We start from the raw sequence: 17,880 nt of genomic DNA on the forward strand, positions 1-17,880 counted from the left end.
TGTGACGGCAGTGACATCAGATGTGGGATACTGAGGAACAGACCATGACATCAGCACTTTCCCTTGATTACTGCAATGGGATTTCCTCAATAATTAGTGAACTCTAGCCATAGAGAACACTACAAATGTACTTACAACATTTGATGATTTTATTTTGTGAACAAAAACAAAAATTTGCAGTCAAGGCATTGCGATTCAATGTGAAAACATATTTATATTATAATATACATATAACAAATTTTAATGTTTTTAATCAGATTTTAGATGCAATTAAGGCGCATTAATCTGTGTGATTATTTATTTATTTTAAATGGATGGATTGCACACACTAAAGGTGTTGATGTTCACCTGTGGCTGAGGGAGTCTTTACACCAGTATAAGTCCTCAGGAATGTTATGTAAATGTTTCTGTCTTGTTTGAGTATGCAGTTTTACTGCCACGTATACTTTTCCTTAGTGGCCTTTAAACATCTGCATACACAGGCGTGAAACATACACACGGATTACACCCAACCAGACCCGGTTAATCAGGGACGTTAGAATGGAGACGACACATGAAAATGCTCTGTTGCCATGGTGACTAGCCAGCATGGAGAGGTGTAGTGAGGGGGATTTTCTGTGTGTGTGTTTCTGTGGGACAAACACACTTACATACATACATACACATTCTCAAAACCCGTGTTTCAACCTGATCTGGTGACAGGTATCAGTATCACCTGTTTGATGGCATACCGGAAAAAAAAGTCTGTGTGTGTTTCTCTCTCCCTGCAGGATTACCCAGAACACACTGCTGCGCTACACTGACCCCATTCTGACTATAACACCTCAAGAGCAGAAAGAACAACCTGGAACCTGAGAAATGTTAAGGTCAACTGGTCCTCAAACTGAGAAAGAGAGAACAGGATTGGATATTTTAACATGGGAAAAAATGCATATTTCACCCCTAAGAACTTTTTTTTACATCTTTAAAGAATGAAATAGCCAACTCAAGAACAATATAAAATGGTTCTTGAACAGTAAGAAACCATAGAACCTCTTTTTTTTTTTTACAAGCCTAATTGTGACACCATCTAGACTAGAGAAAGGGCAATGGAGCAGCTCCTTCCCACACACACACACACACGTTTACCACCGTTCACCCCCTGTTGTTCACACTGCATGACCTATTTCCTGTTTCAAACAATGGGCAGATGACCCAATCAGAAGGCACTGGAAACTGTGTTTGTGAGAATGTGTGTGTGGGAAGTTTCCCTCAAACTCAATGACCATTAGGAATTACGTGGTGATACCACTCACTTTTCCCATACCATAATGCCAAGACTGCCATAAATAATAATAATAATATGAATAAAAAATCATCTATTTTAATGATTTAAATCATATTTTCAAAATGTATAGCCTATATTCAGATTCCTTATGATCCACATTAATCTGTGAAAACATTTAAATCCATTCAGTTAAGAAGTATGAACATGGTTCGATAATGGTTCAATAATTGGTATTGATGATAAATATATAAACCTGGTGGTGGTTATTGTGTATTTGTTTCATTTTTTTGTATATGACTGACAAACATGCATCATTTTAGGTTTATTAATTTATGTAAAAACTGTGTAGGCCTACTCCAAATGTATGGAAATTTAAATGCAATTCAAATCCATAGGCCTTAAGTAGTTTGTATTCTTCTTTAACTCTTTCTCTGCCAGCGTTGTTTAAAAGAAGTTGCTAGCCCCCATGAACATGGCAAATATATTTAAAGTTTTTTTTTTTATTAACACTTGAATGTGGGCAAGTTTCATAAAAAAAGCCCAATTTTTTTTTTCAACGTGCACAAGCAATGCTTGTTTCTGCTTCTTCTTCGCCTGTTTCAGAAGATGCGTAAGAGCGCCCCCTAGCATAAAACAGTGAAAACATTTTTGTGGTTGGAAACACCGTTGGAAACATGATCTTATCAGAGCAGATGGACAGGCTAGGCTACTACAGTTTCTTTATTTTTACCCCGGTGAGTTTTGCAATTTTGAATTACCCATGGTCAATTTTTCTCATTCGTTGTAACAACTTGCATTCAACTTCACGGTTCACGCTTCCCACACCCAGAGCTACTTTTCTCTGTGAGCGGACATGACGCGACACGCACGGGCGAATGACGTTTTAGAGCAATTTCCCGCGCAATCTGTCCCGACGGCATTAAAATATAACTCAACATTATACGGTTTTTATATAAAAAAAAGTTGATTAATATTATTTTAATAATATAATTGAACAAAATACATTTTGAATTATAATGAAATGTAAAAAAGAATAACTAGAAATAGTAAAAGTCAATTATTACCCTCTTTTGTTTATTTATTTATTTGAGCAACTGCACAATTTGCTTCACTTTTGGAAAATCTGCTTTTATACATATATGTTGATTCATTTTAAATTTTAATTTCTTCTATTCTTTGCATCTTAAATTACTGATTCTCCAAAAAAAATGACCATTTGATTTATTAGAATAATTTACTTACCCTCATTTTCTGCCCAAAGTGTTTTGTGTTCCATTTAAGATATAAGTAATGCAGCTTTGGAAGGTCATGAATGTGAATAAATACTCATTTTTAGTGAACTACTCCTTTTGCATTATGGTCTCTGGTTTAAGATCAATACCAACTCAGTGTTTACATTCATATCTCTGCACAGCTTTCTTAAAGAACACCATTTCACATCCCATGATCCCTCCCTCTTTATGTTTCTCCTTGACCCCTTTTTTCCAGTCTTTCTCCTTTTTCTACCCCAGTCATCTCTCTTTCTCTCTCTATCGGTTTCATTCACATTTAGTCTGAGATGCGTGACTGAATGCTTTCTGACAGCCATTGCTGATATATAAAGCAATTGACAGTCTGAATGCTTCCCTCAGGTGAGACTCGACACACACACACACACACACACACACACACACACACACGCGCGCGCGTTCAATTCGTCCTTCACACTTTTTCTGGAATCTCACCATTTAATTTCATCTACTGTACAGCTGCAATCACACACACACACACACACACACACACACACACACACATCTAGAGACCTTGCTTGATTTGATTAGATGATATCCGTATACCACAAAATACAGTTTGGGTGTGTGTTCAACGGCTAACCACGTTTGATCGCACTGTTGGTTGAAAGCCTTTTTGTCCAGTATTCCTCCTTCATGCCCTGAAGGTTAGCATGTAAATCCCTCACACAGGTTACTGTATATCAGGGCGGTTAGGAAGCATCTTTGTTGTTGGACTTCCTCACAGGAAGAGGGTGCAACTCCCTTAGTTGATGCAGAATATATATACACATTCAAGTTGAACATTGCTGAGCAAGTTGTGTTCGAGGTGAATATAGCACAGAATATACTGTTTTTTGTTAAGGCCTTTGTTAAGAGTAAATGGAAAGAAATAATAAATATGGGTTCAATTCAGTTTTTTTCCCCCCATAAAGTGGCCTGGAAAATTCTGTGCTCAATTGTAGACCAGTGTTTCGACAGCTCCCCCTGCTGGCTGGTGAGACTCAGTGATGTTACGATACATGGCCATTCAGAGTAACACACTAACAAACTAGTCTGCTCTTATTGTACATATGTAGCCACTTTCTTGATTTATCGTTTGATAATTAAAGTCGCCATTTTTTTTTTACATACATGTGCCCTCATAATCCGAACATCTTCTCCTCACTCGACATCTCTCTTCTCTGATGACATGTGTTCTGGCGTGAGGGCGGGGCAACCTGTCACTCACATGAGATCCACCAATAGCAAACCACCACCATCTAATCAATTCCCCATGGACAAAACCAAGTCCCGCCCTAAATTTGTTCTAGTTCGATAAGCCATTTCACTCGGAATACGTTACAATAAGGAACAAAAAGCTTTTGCAACTTCAGTTTCATGCCAACTTTACATTTTAAAAAAGGAAAGACATTTTTTTAATGACATTCACAATTAAACCTGCTGATGAGGGCTATTTAAAAAAAAAAAAATAGTGCACAGTATGCATACTGCAAAATAGTGTAGTGTGTATTATGGTAGTATACAATTCAGAATATAGCCACAGCATCATTACCCATCCACTCCATAACAAAAAAAAAAACTTCTACAGGACACTTGTTAGCATAATTAGTTTTATTATTTCTGTAGCTAATTTACAACAAGCATCTCACTGAAATGAAACATCTTTATAATCCCATACTGTCATTGGTAAATCTCTCTTTTAAGATAAATCATTTAAATATACTTTTGCATTAGATGGCATTGTTGTATTTTCATAATTCTTCTTTTTTAAAATAAAAGCAATATGTTCAATCTGTTCAGGATAATTAGAATATGGCAAATACAAATTGATAAAATACATTTGATTCTTTCAAATAAATTAATAAATTCAACTCATATTTCATTCTAGTAAGAGTGAAGTCAGATATTTCTCTTGGTAATACATTGTGTGTGTGTGTGTGTGTGTGTGTGTTTTGTGCAGCTCATTCAGACAGCAATATACGTTCATATTCTTTATTAGTAATGTAGCTAATAATATGATTTGGGAAATTTCTTTATGGGCTACGTTTAGAAAAGTATCCGTATGTGTAATGCGTGCAAATTTGTTTCAAAAATATTTGAAAATTTCACAGTAAAGTTGAATTTTTACTTTCAGTTTTCACATTTGATTGTGTGCAGCTCCACTTTGGAAAGCACAGCAAAAGCGTCTCAGTCTTTACACAAAACCCCCATGTAAACAAAGCAGTAAACAATTAAATAAACGATCATATAAAATCTATAAATAAAAATACCGGCAAGAAAGAAACTGTCACTGCACTCCAAACACACTTAAATATCGAAATTCAAACGCAAAAAGGTCAAAGGAAAATAAGTGAAAGTAAACGCGCCTCCAGATTGCTCAGTTCCTCTGCTTTCTGTTGTTCATCACGTCTGATCAAATCTTGCCTTTAATAAGTGCAAATGTGTTTCACTTCATCTTCTTATTATCACCACCTACAAAAACTGTCTGCCCCCCCCCCCCCCCCTCAAAGTCTGTGTTTCCATAAATCACTGTGGTAAAGTTCATGGCATTGATTTAATGAAATCTCACTAAATCCAAAGAACCGCTGGACAGTGTTGTGTTCGCTCCACGGTTTCGTCCTCACGGTAGACCTTGAATATGATGCCCTCTGAGCTCAAAGCACCGTATCGATTTTTACCGCATCGCTGTCACGGCACAAAAGGGTAAAAAAGCCAATTTATCATTCTGCCATTCTCATGTCGGCCAGGGTGGAAGTGGGCGCTTTGTCAACCCTCTCAGAATTATGGGTAAACCGGTTTAGAAATGAGTGAGAAGGGTAATTAGTTGGAGGCAGGCGTTAGAGTGTTAAACTTGGCTAGCTAAGCTGATTATTCCCTGGCATTACAGCCATTCATTTATCTCATCAAACATAATGAACCCACGATCGTATTCCAATAAAAGCCAGCGTCATTAAGACCCGCTCCTCTTCACAACATAATCGACCCGCCGATTAACCAGTGTGGTGATGTCCACTGACTGACCATTGAGATGCATCAAAGTAGCCTCATTGGTTTGATTACAAGAGTTATTTATAATCTGATACACAGCATTAAAACATTACAATACACCATTTTCCTGATAGTATGTGTGTGTGTGTGTGTGTGTGTGTGTGTGTGTGTATACAGAGAGTTTATAGATGGGCTGAATGAATGGCCATTAAGGCTACGTTCACACGGCAGCTGACATAAAGTTCGCATTGAATTAAACTCTGAGCTAATCGCCTGAGCCGTAAACATCATGTGACTAATCACCATAGACAGTATAAGAAGTGGACAGAGCCATCTCATTGGAACTCAGTTGAGACAGTTGAAGCCCATTTTTAGCGATTTTGCTTTTATGGACTCATTATCTATGGGCTTCTCCCTTGACGGGACGTCGCCCCGATTGCCTGCGAGCTTCTCCTCCTGTCTGTACGGTCATTTCTGTACAGCGCGACAGAGAGTCGAGTGGTTATGACGCAATCGTTAGCCTATTTTTACAAAAACTGTTTCTACGGGGCCATAATGTAACATAGAAGGTAATGGAGCCCTTTATACATTGTCATGTTTCTTTAGAAATAAATAATGGACAAATGGAGTCTTTAAACGCCTCAGATGTAAAGTTATTCGCTGTCAAAGTGACGCCAAAATAAATGGGAGTCAATGGAAATGCTAACGCAAGTGAAGTTCTGCTACAACATGGCGGCACCCGGTCGGCTTCAACTTCAGGTCGATGGATTACCCCCTTGGTGCCGCACAAGCCCTGAAAAGTGAAGCCAAAACGTCTCGATCGCCCCCCGGTGGCCGGTCCTAGTATAGGTCATAAGCCCCGCCTCCCCGTGTTATTCAATGGCACATGAGACCAACTAAACAATTAAATTACACTTCAAATATCGTTTTTCCAAAGATGATTTCTGTCATTAACGTTCACGCTGATGTAATTTCAAGAGTTTGTTTTTAAACTAAGTTTGTTTTTAGTTAGTTATTTGATGCGGTGGTGTGACATCATGATTGACAGCTGTGATTGACAGGTTCTCTGAGCGAAGTAGTCACTGAAGCACCAATAGACTTTTTTTCGGGATCTTCGGAGGACTGAGGAGATTGGAGCTTTTAAATTTAATATATACATTTCTATAATTAATTTAAAAGTGCCGGAGCGTGTGCTTGCGATTGATTCAGCGAGAGTGAGAGGGCGGGGCCTTGATTTCACGGCTTTACTTCCGGCTCACGACTGCGCAGGTCTGGTCCCGAGATTGTCAGCGCCATATCGGGACACTGGCGGCTTCACTTCTGACCAATGGAAGAGAGCGAAGGGGGCGTCGTCCATCTTTTACAGTCTATGCTCTGGACTCCCAGAAAAACATCTTGACGATGCTGAATTTCCAACCCGATCTCATGAGAAAAAAACGGAACTATTTTACGAGGTGGCGATTTCGTATAAATTCATATGATGGTTTGTATGAAAATGTTCGATTATTTATTTACTTTATTTTTTTTTTAAGGGGTGGTGAAGCTCCGCCCCTTAACCCAACCGTCAGTTGGCCGTAGGCAGATCGTATGAAAACAGGATTATATGAATTCACCACAAATTCACCAAAACTTAAAATAGTTGAGATTGTGTTGATTTTCTGATGACAGTACATGCACAGTCCCAAAGCTAACAACTATCCTGAGCTGTGATGTCAGTGTTGCTGTCACTGGAAAAACATGATTTTTTTTTTTTTTTTGAGATTTAAAGGGATAGCTCACTTAAAAATGGAAATTCTGTCATCATTTACTCACCCTCAAGTTGTTTGTATGAATTTCTTTCTTCTGCTGATGGTCTCCATTGACTTCCATAGTATTTTTTTGTTTCCTACTATGGAAGTCGGTGGGGTCCGTCAACCGTCTGGTTACCAACATCCTTCAAAATATCTTCTTGTGTTCAGCAGAAGAAAGAAACTCATACAGCTGAGGGTGAGTAAATGGCGACAGAATTTTCCTTTTTAAGTGAACTATCCCTTTAAGTTCTATTTCATCAAAATAAGCTACTACTTAAAGGGATAGTTCACTTTGAAATTAATTTTTGGTATGTTTTAGCTTACCTCAAGGGCATCCAAGATGTAGGTGTCTTTGTTTCCGCAGAAGTTTCAATTTTGATATTTTTAGGTCAAACCGTTCTTGTCTGTCAGTCATATAATGCAGGTCTATGGTCACCACCTCAAAGAGCATGCACAGAGAAGTCCAAATTAAACATGATTTAATGACTCGTAAATGTAAGTACACATTGATGGCCTAAGACACGAAACGAGCGGTTTGTGTGAGAAAACGAACAGTATTTATATCGTTTTTACCTCTTGTAACCACAGCCACGTCCAAGTACTCTGAAGGCGCCGGCGCTTCGGTCTGTGCGTTACAAGAGGTAAAAACGATATAAATACTAGAGCTGGGTTTCGATTCAAATTTCAAGAATCGATTCGATTCCGATTCTCAAGATCTTGAATCGATTATCATTATTCGATTCGATCCGATCCGATTTTCGAGATAAGTGTTTTTGTTTTTTTCCAGCTGTTACCTGAATTACAGGACTGTAGTTATGCAACACATTGATACTATTAGGCTATTATAGACATTTAACTGCTTGTTTTGAACTTCATGCATGTGTATTGAATGTTAAACAAGTTCATAATGATAACAAACAAGACTGTTTATCGTGGTGATGTGTAGCCTACAGAGGCTTCGCACAGACAGTGAATGAGAGAGATCGGCAGAGCGCGTGCGGATTACCTGCGTCTGTCTTTGAAGTCATATGTATTCGTGAAAAAGGTTGCCGTGTCAAAGGAAAGCGAAATATTTGTCGTATCATCCTTTTAACGTTCACGTCACGGGTATTTACCATAAATGCGCGTCAGGAGCAGCGCTGGTCGGCATTCCACAGCGCGAGGAAGCCGCGGGGAAATAAAATCAGCGAGTCACGCATTGAATCAATGCCATATTGGTCTCTAATAAGTTATTATTAACTTATTAATTGCTGCTGCTCTTTTTGCTGCTCAGCATTGCTGCTCAGCTGAGCCTTGAAAAGTGGAACTCAAAGTTAAAAATAATTAACACCTTGTTTTATTACATCTCTTTTAATGAATCAGCTTTTTTGAACGTGTTCGTTGAATGAACGGTTTAATGACTCACTCAAAGCCCGTTGTTGTAACAGTGTGCGCGCTGAGTGAAAGCCTTTCAATGCGCATACAGGGATCTCCCAGTCGCGGCAAGTTAAAGTTCACAGGGAAAATGTAAGCCTATTATTAAATCGATCCTCTGAGTTACGGATCGATCTTTAGAAATTAATATGAAAATCGATTCAGAATTGGTGAATCTATTTTTTCAACACAGCCCTAATAAATACTGTTCGTTTTCTCACACAAACCGCTCGTTTCGTGTCTTAGGCCATCAATGTGTACTTACATTTACGAGTCATTAAATCATGTTTAATTTGGACTTCTCTGTGCATGCTCTTTGAGGTGGTGACCATAGACCTGCATTATATGACTGACAGACAAGAACGGTTTGACCTAAAAATATCAAAATTGAAACTACTGCGGAAACAAAGACACCTACATCTTGGATGCCCTTGAGGTAAGCTAAAACATATCAAAAATTAATTTCAAAGTGAACTATCCCTTTAAGAATGGCTTTTAAAGGCGAAGGATGTTTAAAAAATGGTGTAATTACCATGTTTACCGGCCAAACCTTGACCTCCGGTGTGTACAATCAGGAGAGTTTACAACCATTTAACTTGATATTGGTTATAAAACGCCTGATTTACCTTCGCTGTGAAAAAGACAGAGAACAGCTACTGGCTGTATAAACAAAAATGATATTACAGGTGAAACTCGAAAAATTAGAATATTGTGCAAAAGTTCATTTATTTCAGTAAGTCAACTTAAAAGGTGTAACTAATACATATTATAGACTAATTACATGCAAAGTTACATATGTCAAGCCTTTTATTTGTTATAATTTTGATGATTATGGCTTACAGCTATGTAAACCTTCTCACAATATTCAAATTTTGACTTTGGGGTTTTCATAAGCTGTAAGCCATAATCATTAAAACTACAACAAATAAAGGCTTGAAATATCTCACTTTGCATGTAATGAGTCTATATAATATATTAGTTTCACCTTTTAAGTTGAATTACTGAAATAAATGAACTTTTGCACGATATTCAATTTTTTCGAGTTTCACCTGTATATTACCATAACTTAAATAATACATAAAAACGTCAGGGTATTCCTCATATTTCAGGAAGGTGACTTGTATCTGATATGGGCCAGATTTAAAAGATCAACCTCAAACACAAGGTGGAATTGGTGTTGCGGTGTGAACGTAGCCTTTCAGCACAAGTGTGATCTGAACCCAACGGGCACGTTAAAAATGACTAAAGTATTATGTTTGATAATTTACCGATGACTTCAAGATCCAAGCATGGCTAAAATTCGTTACATTATGAGAAGATTAAGGAAGAGCCCGATATTGCACATTAAAGAGCAGCCTGGAGTCTGTGTGTTTGAGAGCCGAGGCGCTCGGGGGAAATAATCCAACCGAGCAAATGAATCTCAGCTCAAAGGAAAACATCAATCAGGCTATTGCAAGAAGATCCAGATAGAAGGCGGCAAATGTCGGCATGTGTCGTAATGTGCATGTTTACATGTAAGCGCCAGAAAATCAAAGAAAACAGAATATCAAGCATGAGGCTTTCTATGATGATGTGCAGAATGAGAGTCACGGTCTGCGCCTTTTCCTCTTTTTTTTTTCTCTCTTCCAACCCTTTCTTCTCATCCAGTCGATGTGATGAACTAGCTGCAAACGGTTTAAGGGGAACATTCGAAGGACTGAACTTCCTGGGTTTCAGAAAGCACACATCAAGCACTTCAAATTTTGTAAAAGGAATTAAACGCCCTTGATGCTGATAACTGTGGGTGAACGCCAGTCTCTGAGTAGTCGTAATATCTTTGATATTGAAGATTTCAGCGCATTATTGATACCGATAAATATACTTTCATAATTCAGTTCGATTCACCTTTAGTATTGTAAAACGAGCTCCTTTAATCAGGAATCGCTCTTGAAAGTCTCATTCCAGTAAAAGCCAAGGCGGTCGCTCATCTCTCTCCTCTTCCTGTCTTCCTGTTCGGAGAGAGCGAGAGGGAATCCGACAATATACAAAATTTCTTTGTAGCATCCCAGTTCGTGACAGAGTAAAAACAGCTCACCAGTCCTGTGTGAGAGGACGTTATTCAGAGAGAAAGCCAGAAAGAAACAGAGAAGGACTGAGAGAAAGACAGAGAAAGGAAGTTAGGAGCAGAAAAGGGAAGCTAGGGAAAGGAGGAAAAGAGAGGCGGCTCCACTGTGTCTCTGTGATTCCTCCCTCTCTTCTACTCTTCCCATCTCTCTCTCTGTCTGTTTCTCGTGAGCTCTGCGAGTCGAGTCCTCGGTCCAGGCTGAATGGTGACTGGGAGAGGTGGTTTGGCTCTGGATGGACTCTCACAGACGCTCCCTGGTGGGAATCCAGATATAAGGCCCTGACTGCTCCTCGATCACAGTTTTCACCTTGTGATAAACCTCCTCGAAGCTGTCGCCCTCCACGATCGCTGCCAAACAGAGAGCAGCAGAAAATGATGTTCACATTGATGTTTACGTGACTTTTATTATGTAATTGTCAGAGGTGTAAAGTCCAGGTTCAGAAAGTAAAAGTCCTCCTCAGTATTTTCTTCCAATCACCTGGATTTGCTAATTAGCAGTTCTTCAGCCAGGAGACAGAACTAATTAGTGAAATCAGATGGATGAGTTCATGGGTGGAATAAATATATGGCAGGACTTTTACGTTCTGACCCCTGGACTTTACACCTCTGGTCATTGGTCATAGTCATGTGATTCCCTGCCTAAACCAAAAACAGACGTGACACATTTACTTCAATAAAAATGATGCAAAAGAGATATACCTTCAATCGGCCCCATTCTTGAAACACAATAAAAACTAATTCCAGTGTAAAAACATGCGTTCATAAACTGCAACTTTAGAATAATTTGCTGCATTAAGACGTATAAATAATTTGTAATACCACTCTTGCTTTCATATTGATATATAGTTAATATAAAAATTTAATCTAAATCATATGTAAAACTATACTTGCACACACGCAAGAATTTATATGTGTATTGTTAATAAAAAACATGTATATAAATGCTCATATTTCTAAATTACAAATGCAGCTATTTACACAAGAATGATTTAAATATAGATTCATTCTGCACATTAATGAGGCCCATATTGGGTCAGATTTACTAAACAGCGCATTTTAGCGTGCGGCTGCAATCTAGTAAAAGTGCCGGAAAGTTCTCCGGATGATCTTTTGACAAATGACAATGCGCAAATTCAACAGAAGATCGGTTAAGACGTGCCAGCTTTTTTGGGGTGGTAAATAATGGCACTAATACCAGTATACAGACTACCGCAAACTTTAGTGAATCATGTTTCATGATTCATTTAATACTCTGTCCATAAATTTGACAGGGAAACTTTTGGAGTGCAAAAATAACTGTCCATGCCTTTTCATTGCTCACTTTAGTAAATCCTGACAGTAGTTTTATTGCCCAAGAGGGTTTGCGCTGGAGCAAGCTGTTAGTAAATCTGGCTCATTGTGTCACATGTACAGAAATGACAAATAAGTAACACCCATCCTTCTCAAAATTCTACACACGTTTCTTTATTAAATATTTTGGCTAATTCAATCAAGCCGTCAGGTTGTAGCATTCCCATTGCCTTAGAAATCTGCTAATTTTCTCCCAAAATCAGTGGAAAGCCTTCAGATTCTGGGCCAGATTTACTAAAAAGGGGAAATTAGCGTGAGAGCGCAATTCAACAAAAGCGATAGAAGTGAAGTGGAAAGTGGAAATTTGTAATAGAAGTGGAAAGTTCTGTGGACGACACAAATGAAAGAACACAGACTCAGTTCTATATAGGGCTGGGTATCGATTCAGATGTTCAAATTCGATTCGATTTCAATTCACAAGCTCACAGTTCGATTCGATTTCGATTCTCGATTCGATTATAATGAATATAGATGTAATACAAATCTCAGTCTAAATATCAGTTATCATTTTTTAGACAATTTTTTATTACATTGATCTCACCTAAATGTTTTTTTTTTTACAATGGGGTAATTTTTTTGTTAAGAGTTTATGCAACACATGGAAGCTTGATTTCAATCTTTGAATTAAATTGAAAAAAGTAGCACAAATAAATACAATAGAATAGGCCTAAAGACACAAATAAAGAGACATAAAAAGAAAAGTTTTTGGGTAGGTCAGAAATACTACAGAAACTGCATAAAGTAATCCAATGTAAAATAACACTGGATAGTCTTTTAGTCCTGACTGAATTAAATACATAGGCTATTAATTCTGATTCCTTACAATTAATGCTATATTATGTTGTTTTGACAACAAAATTAATGACAGACACATATGGCTGCGTTTACTTTAAGAACTAGTGCACGGATCCATTACTGTTTCATTATACTGTCTGTCACACGCATTTTATGCTTATTTAAGACATAACCGACTGTCTTTACGAGGTTACTCACCAAGACCAGAGTTTTGACATCATTTTGCGTGTTTTTAACTGTTAAAGCGATATAATCCCCGAAAAAGAACTTTTGTTACTGGCGAGCTGTTTGTGGGGCGGATTTAGGCTGTATGCACGCAATGAAAAACATGTGCGAGTGCGCGAGCACAGGATAGTTTAAAATTGCTTGAATGTTTAAACTGGTAAAACTTAAAAAAGACGTGAAAATGATAAACGTTAGTTACGATGCAATGCTGGCCCGATTGTGCAAGTGAATCATGTCCCGACTCCTAAACACGAGTGTGTATCGACGCCTGCAGCGCTTGACGCTTGCCTTGTGCTGAGTGAGAAGACGCAGCACCGCGAGCCCTGAATATGGAAAAAATCGATTCGTGGCCATTGAGAATCGATTTTGAATCGACCACATTTTAAAAAACGATTAATCGAAAAATCGATTTTTTTGCCCAGCCCTAGTTCTATAATGTCCAACTCAATCTACAGAGAGCAGCAGAAATTAGCGTCTGGTTTAAAACATGCTTTTTTCGTTGGTAAATAATAGCGCAAATACCAGTACATTGACTAGCGCAAACCTTAGTAAATCAGCTTTCATGATTCATTTAAATATTCTACTCCCATAAATGTTGCGTCTGAAAGGGAAACTCCTACAAATGCATATGCAACAAGTTCAGCCGCAAAAATAACCCTGTTCACGCCTTCTCAGCGCTAATTTTTCATTGCATGTCTTTAGTAAACCCTGACAGTATTTTTAAACGCCAAAAGAGAGTTTGCGCTGAAGTAAACTGTTAGTAAATCTGCCTCTTAGTGTGGCCTAGTAATTAGTAGCATGAAACTGTCTTACCAGAGAAGCACTCCAGGAAATCTTGCTCCAGTTTAATCGCGCGGTCCATCCCTTTCCTGGCTTGTTCCTCGGTTAAACGTGTGTTGATCTCTCTGGATAATACAGCACAGACCCCATCAGTTGTCAGTTTCGGCAACATTTACAGCTAAACATACAGAGGCTCAATTTGAAGTTGATGTTGAAGCATTTGTGTAGTTGTTTGCAGTTACGTACAGGACGTTCTCCAGTGATTTGGGCCGTACGAAGATGGCGATTGGGTGAAGCTGTGCAGCCTGTAGTCTACGAACTGCGTTTGCGGACACATCCAGAATACAGTGCTTTCCCTGCTGCTCACAAAAATAGACACGCATATTAAAGGGTTAGTTCACCCCAAAATGACAATTCTGTCAGTAATTACTCTCCCTCATGTTGTTCCAACCCCGTAAGACTTTCGTTCATCTTCGGGACACAAATTAAGATATTTTTGATTAAATCTGAGAGCTGGATCACTCCTCCATAGGCTTCTAAAGGATTGAAACTTGCCGGCCCAGAAAAGTTATGAAAGACATCGTTAAAATAGTCCGAGTGACTACAGTGACTCAACCTTAAGTTTATCAAGTGACGAGAATACTTTTTGTGCGCAAAAAACAAACAAAAATAACGACTTTATTCAACTAGTCATTTCCTTCTCTGTGGGCCTCGAGTGAGTTCACGTAGTGAAACAGCGCAGCGCTTCTGGTTGTCACTTGGACTATTTTAACAATGTCTTTAATAACTTTTCTGGGCCGGCCAGTTTCGATCCCTTAACCCTCTGGGGACGGATTGGGCGGTACCGCCCAAAATGGCATACTTTTACAAATGTGTAAATATCTTAAAAACTATTATTGATAGAGAGGTGCGGCCTTTTTTACCGTCTTCCTCAGATTCCGCTGAAAACAATGATAACTCACCCGGCTTGTAAATATACACACTTCCTTGTTGCGCAATACCACTATGTAAAAGGCCAATGAAATCGATGTTGTTTGGCAGATTCCGCAAGCAACAACCAATGGAAAAATTGCCGATGGCGAAGTATTTTTCTTATCCAATCAGAGGAAGGTTACCATGATGTATCTAGCAAATCAGAGGACTCTGTAGCCATGCAAGGGGTGGTACTATATAGTTAGGGATATGACGCAAACAGCGTTGAATGGAGAGAAGGAGAGAGAGCGAACGGAGGCTTACGGAGATTATCAGAGAAATATGAGAGAGAGACAGAACAATTATAATATATATATTTATATACATACAATTATAACATTATTTATTGTTTTAGCACTTTTATGATGGCAAGCAGTAAAGATTTACGGTGGAACAAGCTCTGGAACAATTACTGGAGAGTGACGAGGAGAAAGCATTGCTTAGAAAATTCTAAGCATTCCTAAGAAAAACGCCTAGGACTATTTGTAAATAAAGTTACATTTTTCATTGTTCTTTACACATTTTATTTAACAATTACACATGTCTGTCAAGCAAAGGCTTTGACAAATATATTTTTTGTTCAAAAACTGTTCACTATTGTTGTGTGATGTGTGATTTTCAGAAATAAATGACAAAAATCTAATTTCCGTTTTTGAAATTCTCTAGTTTATTGTACATTTTTCACTCATACTTTCTTTATAAACACATTACATGCATGCTTATGTTAGCTTAGGGTCTTCTGAATCCATAGATACCAAACACATAGTGTTCCATCTCCATTACATATGGTTTATAAGCCCCCAAATGTAAAAATAGAGAAAACGGACCAAAAAGGGCTTAGTCCCCAGAGGGTTAAGAAGCCTATGGAGGAGTGATCCAGCTCTCAGATTTAATAAAAAATATCTTAATTTGTGTTCTGAAGATGAACGAAAGTCTTAGGGGGTTGGAACAACATGAGGGCGAGTAATTACTGACAGAATTTTCATTTTTGGGGTGAACTATCCCTTTAAGATTTGCAAAAGTGATACACGAGTTCATTGTTTTATTTAAAACGTACCTGTTCTGCCACCTCTCGCACGCTCTGAACGCTGGTCCCGTACAGGTGACTGTTGTACTGGCCCGCCTCAATGAAACGATGGTTCTGAATGTCTTTCTCCATCTGTTCCCGCGACGACACAAAATGGTAGTCCCGTCCATCCACCTCATATTCCCGCTTGGGTCGTGTCGTATCTGAGAAAGAGCGATGACATCATCTCATGACTATGATATCAGTTACACTTATTGGCAGTGCATGACAATTGTGTTGAAAATGGCTGTTTACTGCTTATAGTAAGTGAAGACATTTTGGGCAAGCTTCAAATTATTATTATTTTTTTTATGAAATCAGGGGCCGTATTCACAAAGAATTTTAAGGCTAAAAGTAGCTCCTAACTTGCGAATTTAGGAGCAACTCCTAAAAATAATGGGCGTGTCACTCCTAACTTTAGGACTCCTAAATTTTTTCACTAAGAGTAATTCACAAAGCATTTTAGCCCTAAAAGTAGCACCTAAGTTTGGGAGAGCTTAAAAGAAGTCGAGAGGACTCCTAACTCACTAAGACCAATTCACAAAGGATTGTAGCGCATACCACCGCCTCTCGCAGTCGTCCGGGCTCCGCGACACAAGCGGGAATGCTGCATTGATCTGCAAACAAATCCTCTCCCATGTCTCACGCTTAGTTTTGCTTGATATCCCAGTGCCGAATTTCCCATTTATTTTTATTTTTTTTTCAGCACCAACTGAGCCAGCAGCAGTGGTTCGGTTCACACCGAACGCGAATTTAATTGTTTGCGCGTGTAGATTACATACAAAGTCAATGCAAAGACGCAAATAGATGCATCATTCGCGCCGGGCGTTGCGAATGACGCAAATTGGGCGATACGTTTGCCGCGAATGTCTTCCGCGCAAGTTGAAAAATTTGAACTCGAGCGAATGTTCAAGCGTCTAACTAGACGCGATAGACGCATATTTGACGCTCTATTCGCGTTCGGTGTGAACACACCATAAATGATCCTGCGTCCAGTTGGGCTTTCTTTTCCGTTTTGGCGAGTTCATAATCCACCGTCATTCAACTATTACATTAGGCTACTTCAATAGGAGCAACATTTCCTTAGTCTATTTAGGCTAATAGGATGTCAATTAATGTGTTAATGCAAAGTGTTAATGCAAGTGTCGTTTTTCATTATTAGGCAAGTGGCTGTTTTCATTAGGGTAGGCTATTAGGGTACCTTAATTTAATTTAATTTAATTCACGACTTTTTTTCTCTCTCTCTGCCTTTTTAGAATTACACTTCACTGGGGCATGCACAAATATGATATGCATTTCGATGACATAACTATTATTATTTTGTGTAGGACACAGACATATTTAGATGTCCTAAATCCATGATTTGTTGCGTCTGTGTTATGTTCCGCATGATGGCCCTGTCATCTAACAACCAATCACCGTGATCATTGCGAGGAAGCTCGTGCATGAGAATTGACGTCATCCATAGCAACGAAGACTCACTCTTAGTTTAGGAGTTGTCATTTTTCCTTACTAAGAGTAGGTCTGAAAGGCGTTGTGAATAACTTTTAATAGAAAACTCCTAGCTAAAATATTTTAGTGCGATTTAGGAGTACTCCTAGTGGTAAGATAAAATTCTTTGTGAATACGGCCCCAGAACTGTGAAGTTATTTATTCACAAAGCTGAATTTTCAGCATCATTACTCCAGTCTTCAGTGTCACATGATCCTTCAGAAATCATTCCAATATGCTGATTTGATAATCAAGAAACATTTCCGATTATTATTATCAATGTTGAAAACAGCTGTGCCGTTTAATATGTTTGTAGAGACTGTGATACACTACCATTTAAAAGGTTAGGGTATGATTTAAAAACACTT

General features: G+C 38.5%; 1 protein-coding gene across 5 annotated transcripts in view; it reads right to left on the reverse strand.

The window, feature by feature from the left end:
* Window positions 1–10,945: 10,945 nt before the first annotated feature.
* The window catches only part of LOC130082541 (disks large homolog 4), a 204,925-nt gene continuing 197,990 nt past the window's right edge, over window positions 10,946–17,880 (reverse strand). For all 5 annotated transcript variants that reach the window (XM_056247413.1, XM_056247415.1, XM_056247412.1 and 2 more), the window contains 4 exons: window positions 16,013–16,185; window positions 14,230–14,342; window positions 14,017–14,108; window positions 10,946–11,181 (listed from right to left, as the gene is read on the reverse strand). In XM_056247413.1, the coding sequence (XP_056103388.1) occupies window positions 11,075–11,181; window positions 14,017–14,108; window positions 14,230–14,342; window positions 16,013–16,185 (485 nt within the window). In that variant the 3' untranslated portion in view covers window positions 10,946–11,074. The remainder of the gene's footprint in view (window positions 11,182–14,016; window positions 14,109–14,229; window positions 14,343–16,012; window positions 16,186–17,880) is intronic.

This window comes from Rhinichthys klamathensis, unplaced genomic scaffold (assembly GCF_029890125.1).
Source record: "Rhinichthys klamathensis goyatoka isolate OS25496 unplaced genomic scaffold, OSU_Roscu_1.1 h1tg000046l_1, whole genome shotgun sequence".
Taxonomy (NCBI): Eukaryota; Metazoa; Chordata; class Actinopteri; order Cypriniformes; family Leuciscidae; genus Rhinichthys; species Rhinichthys klamathensis.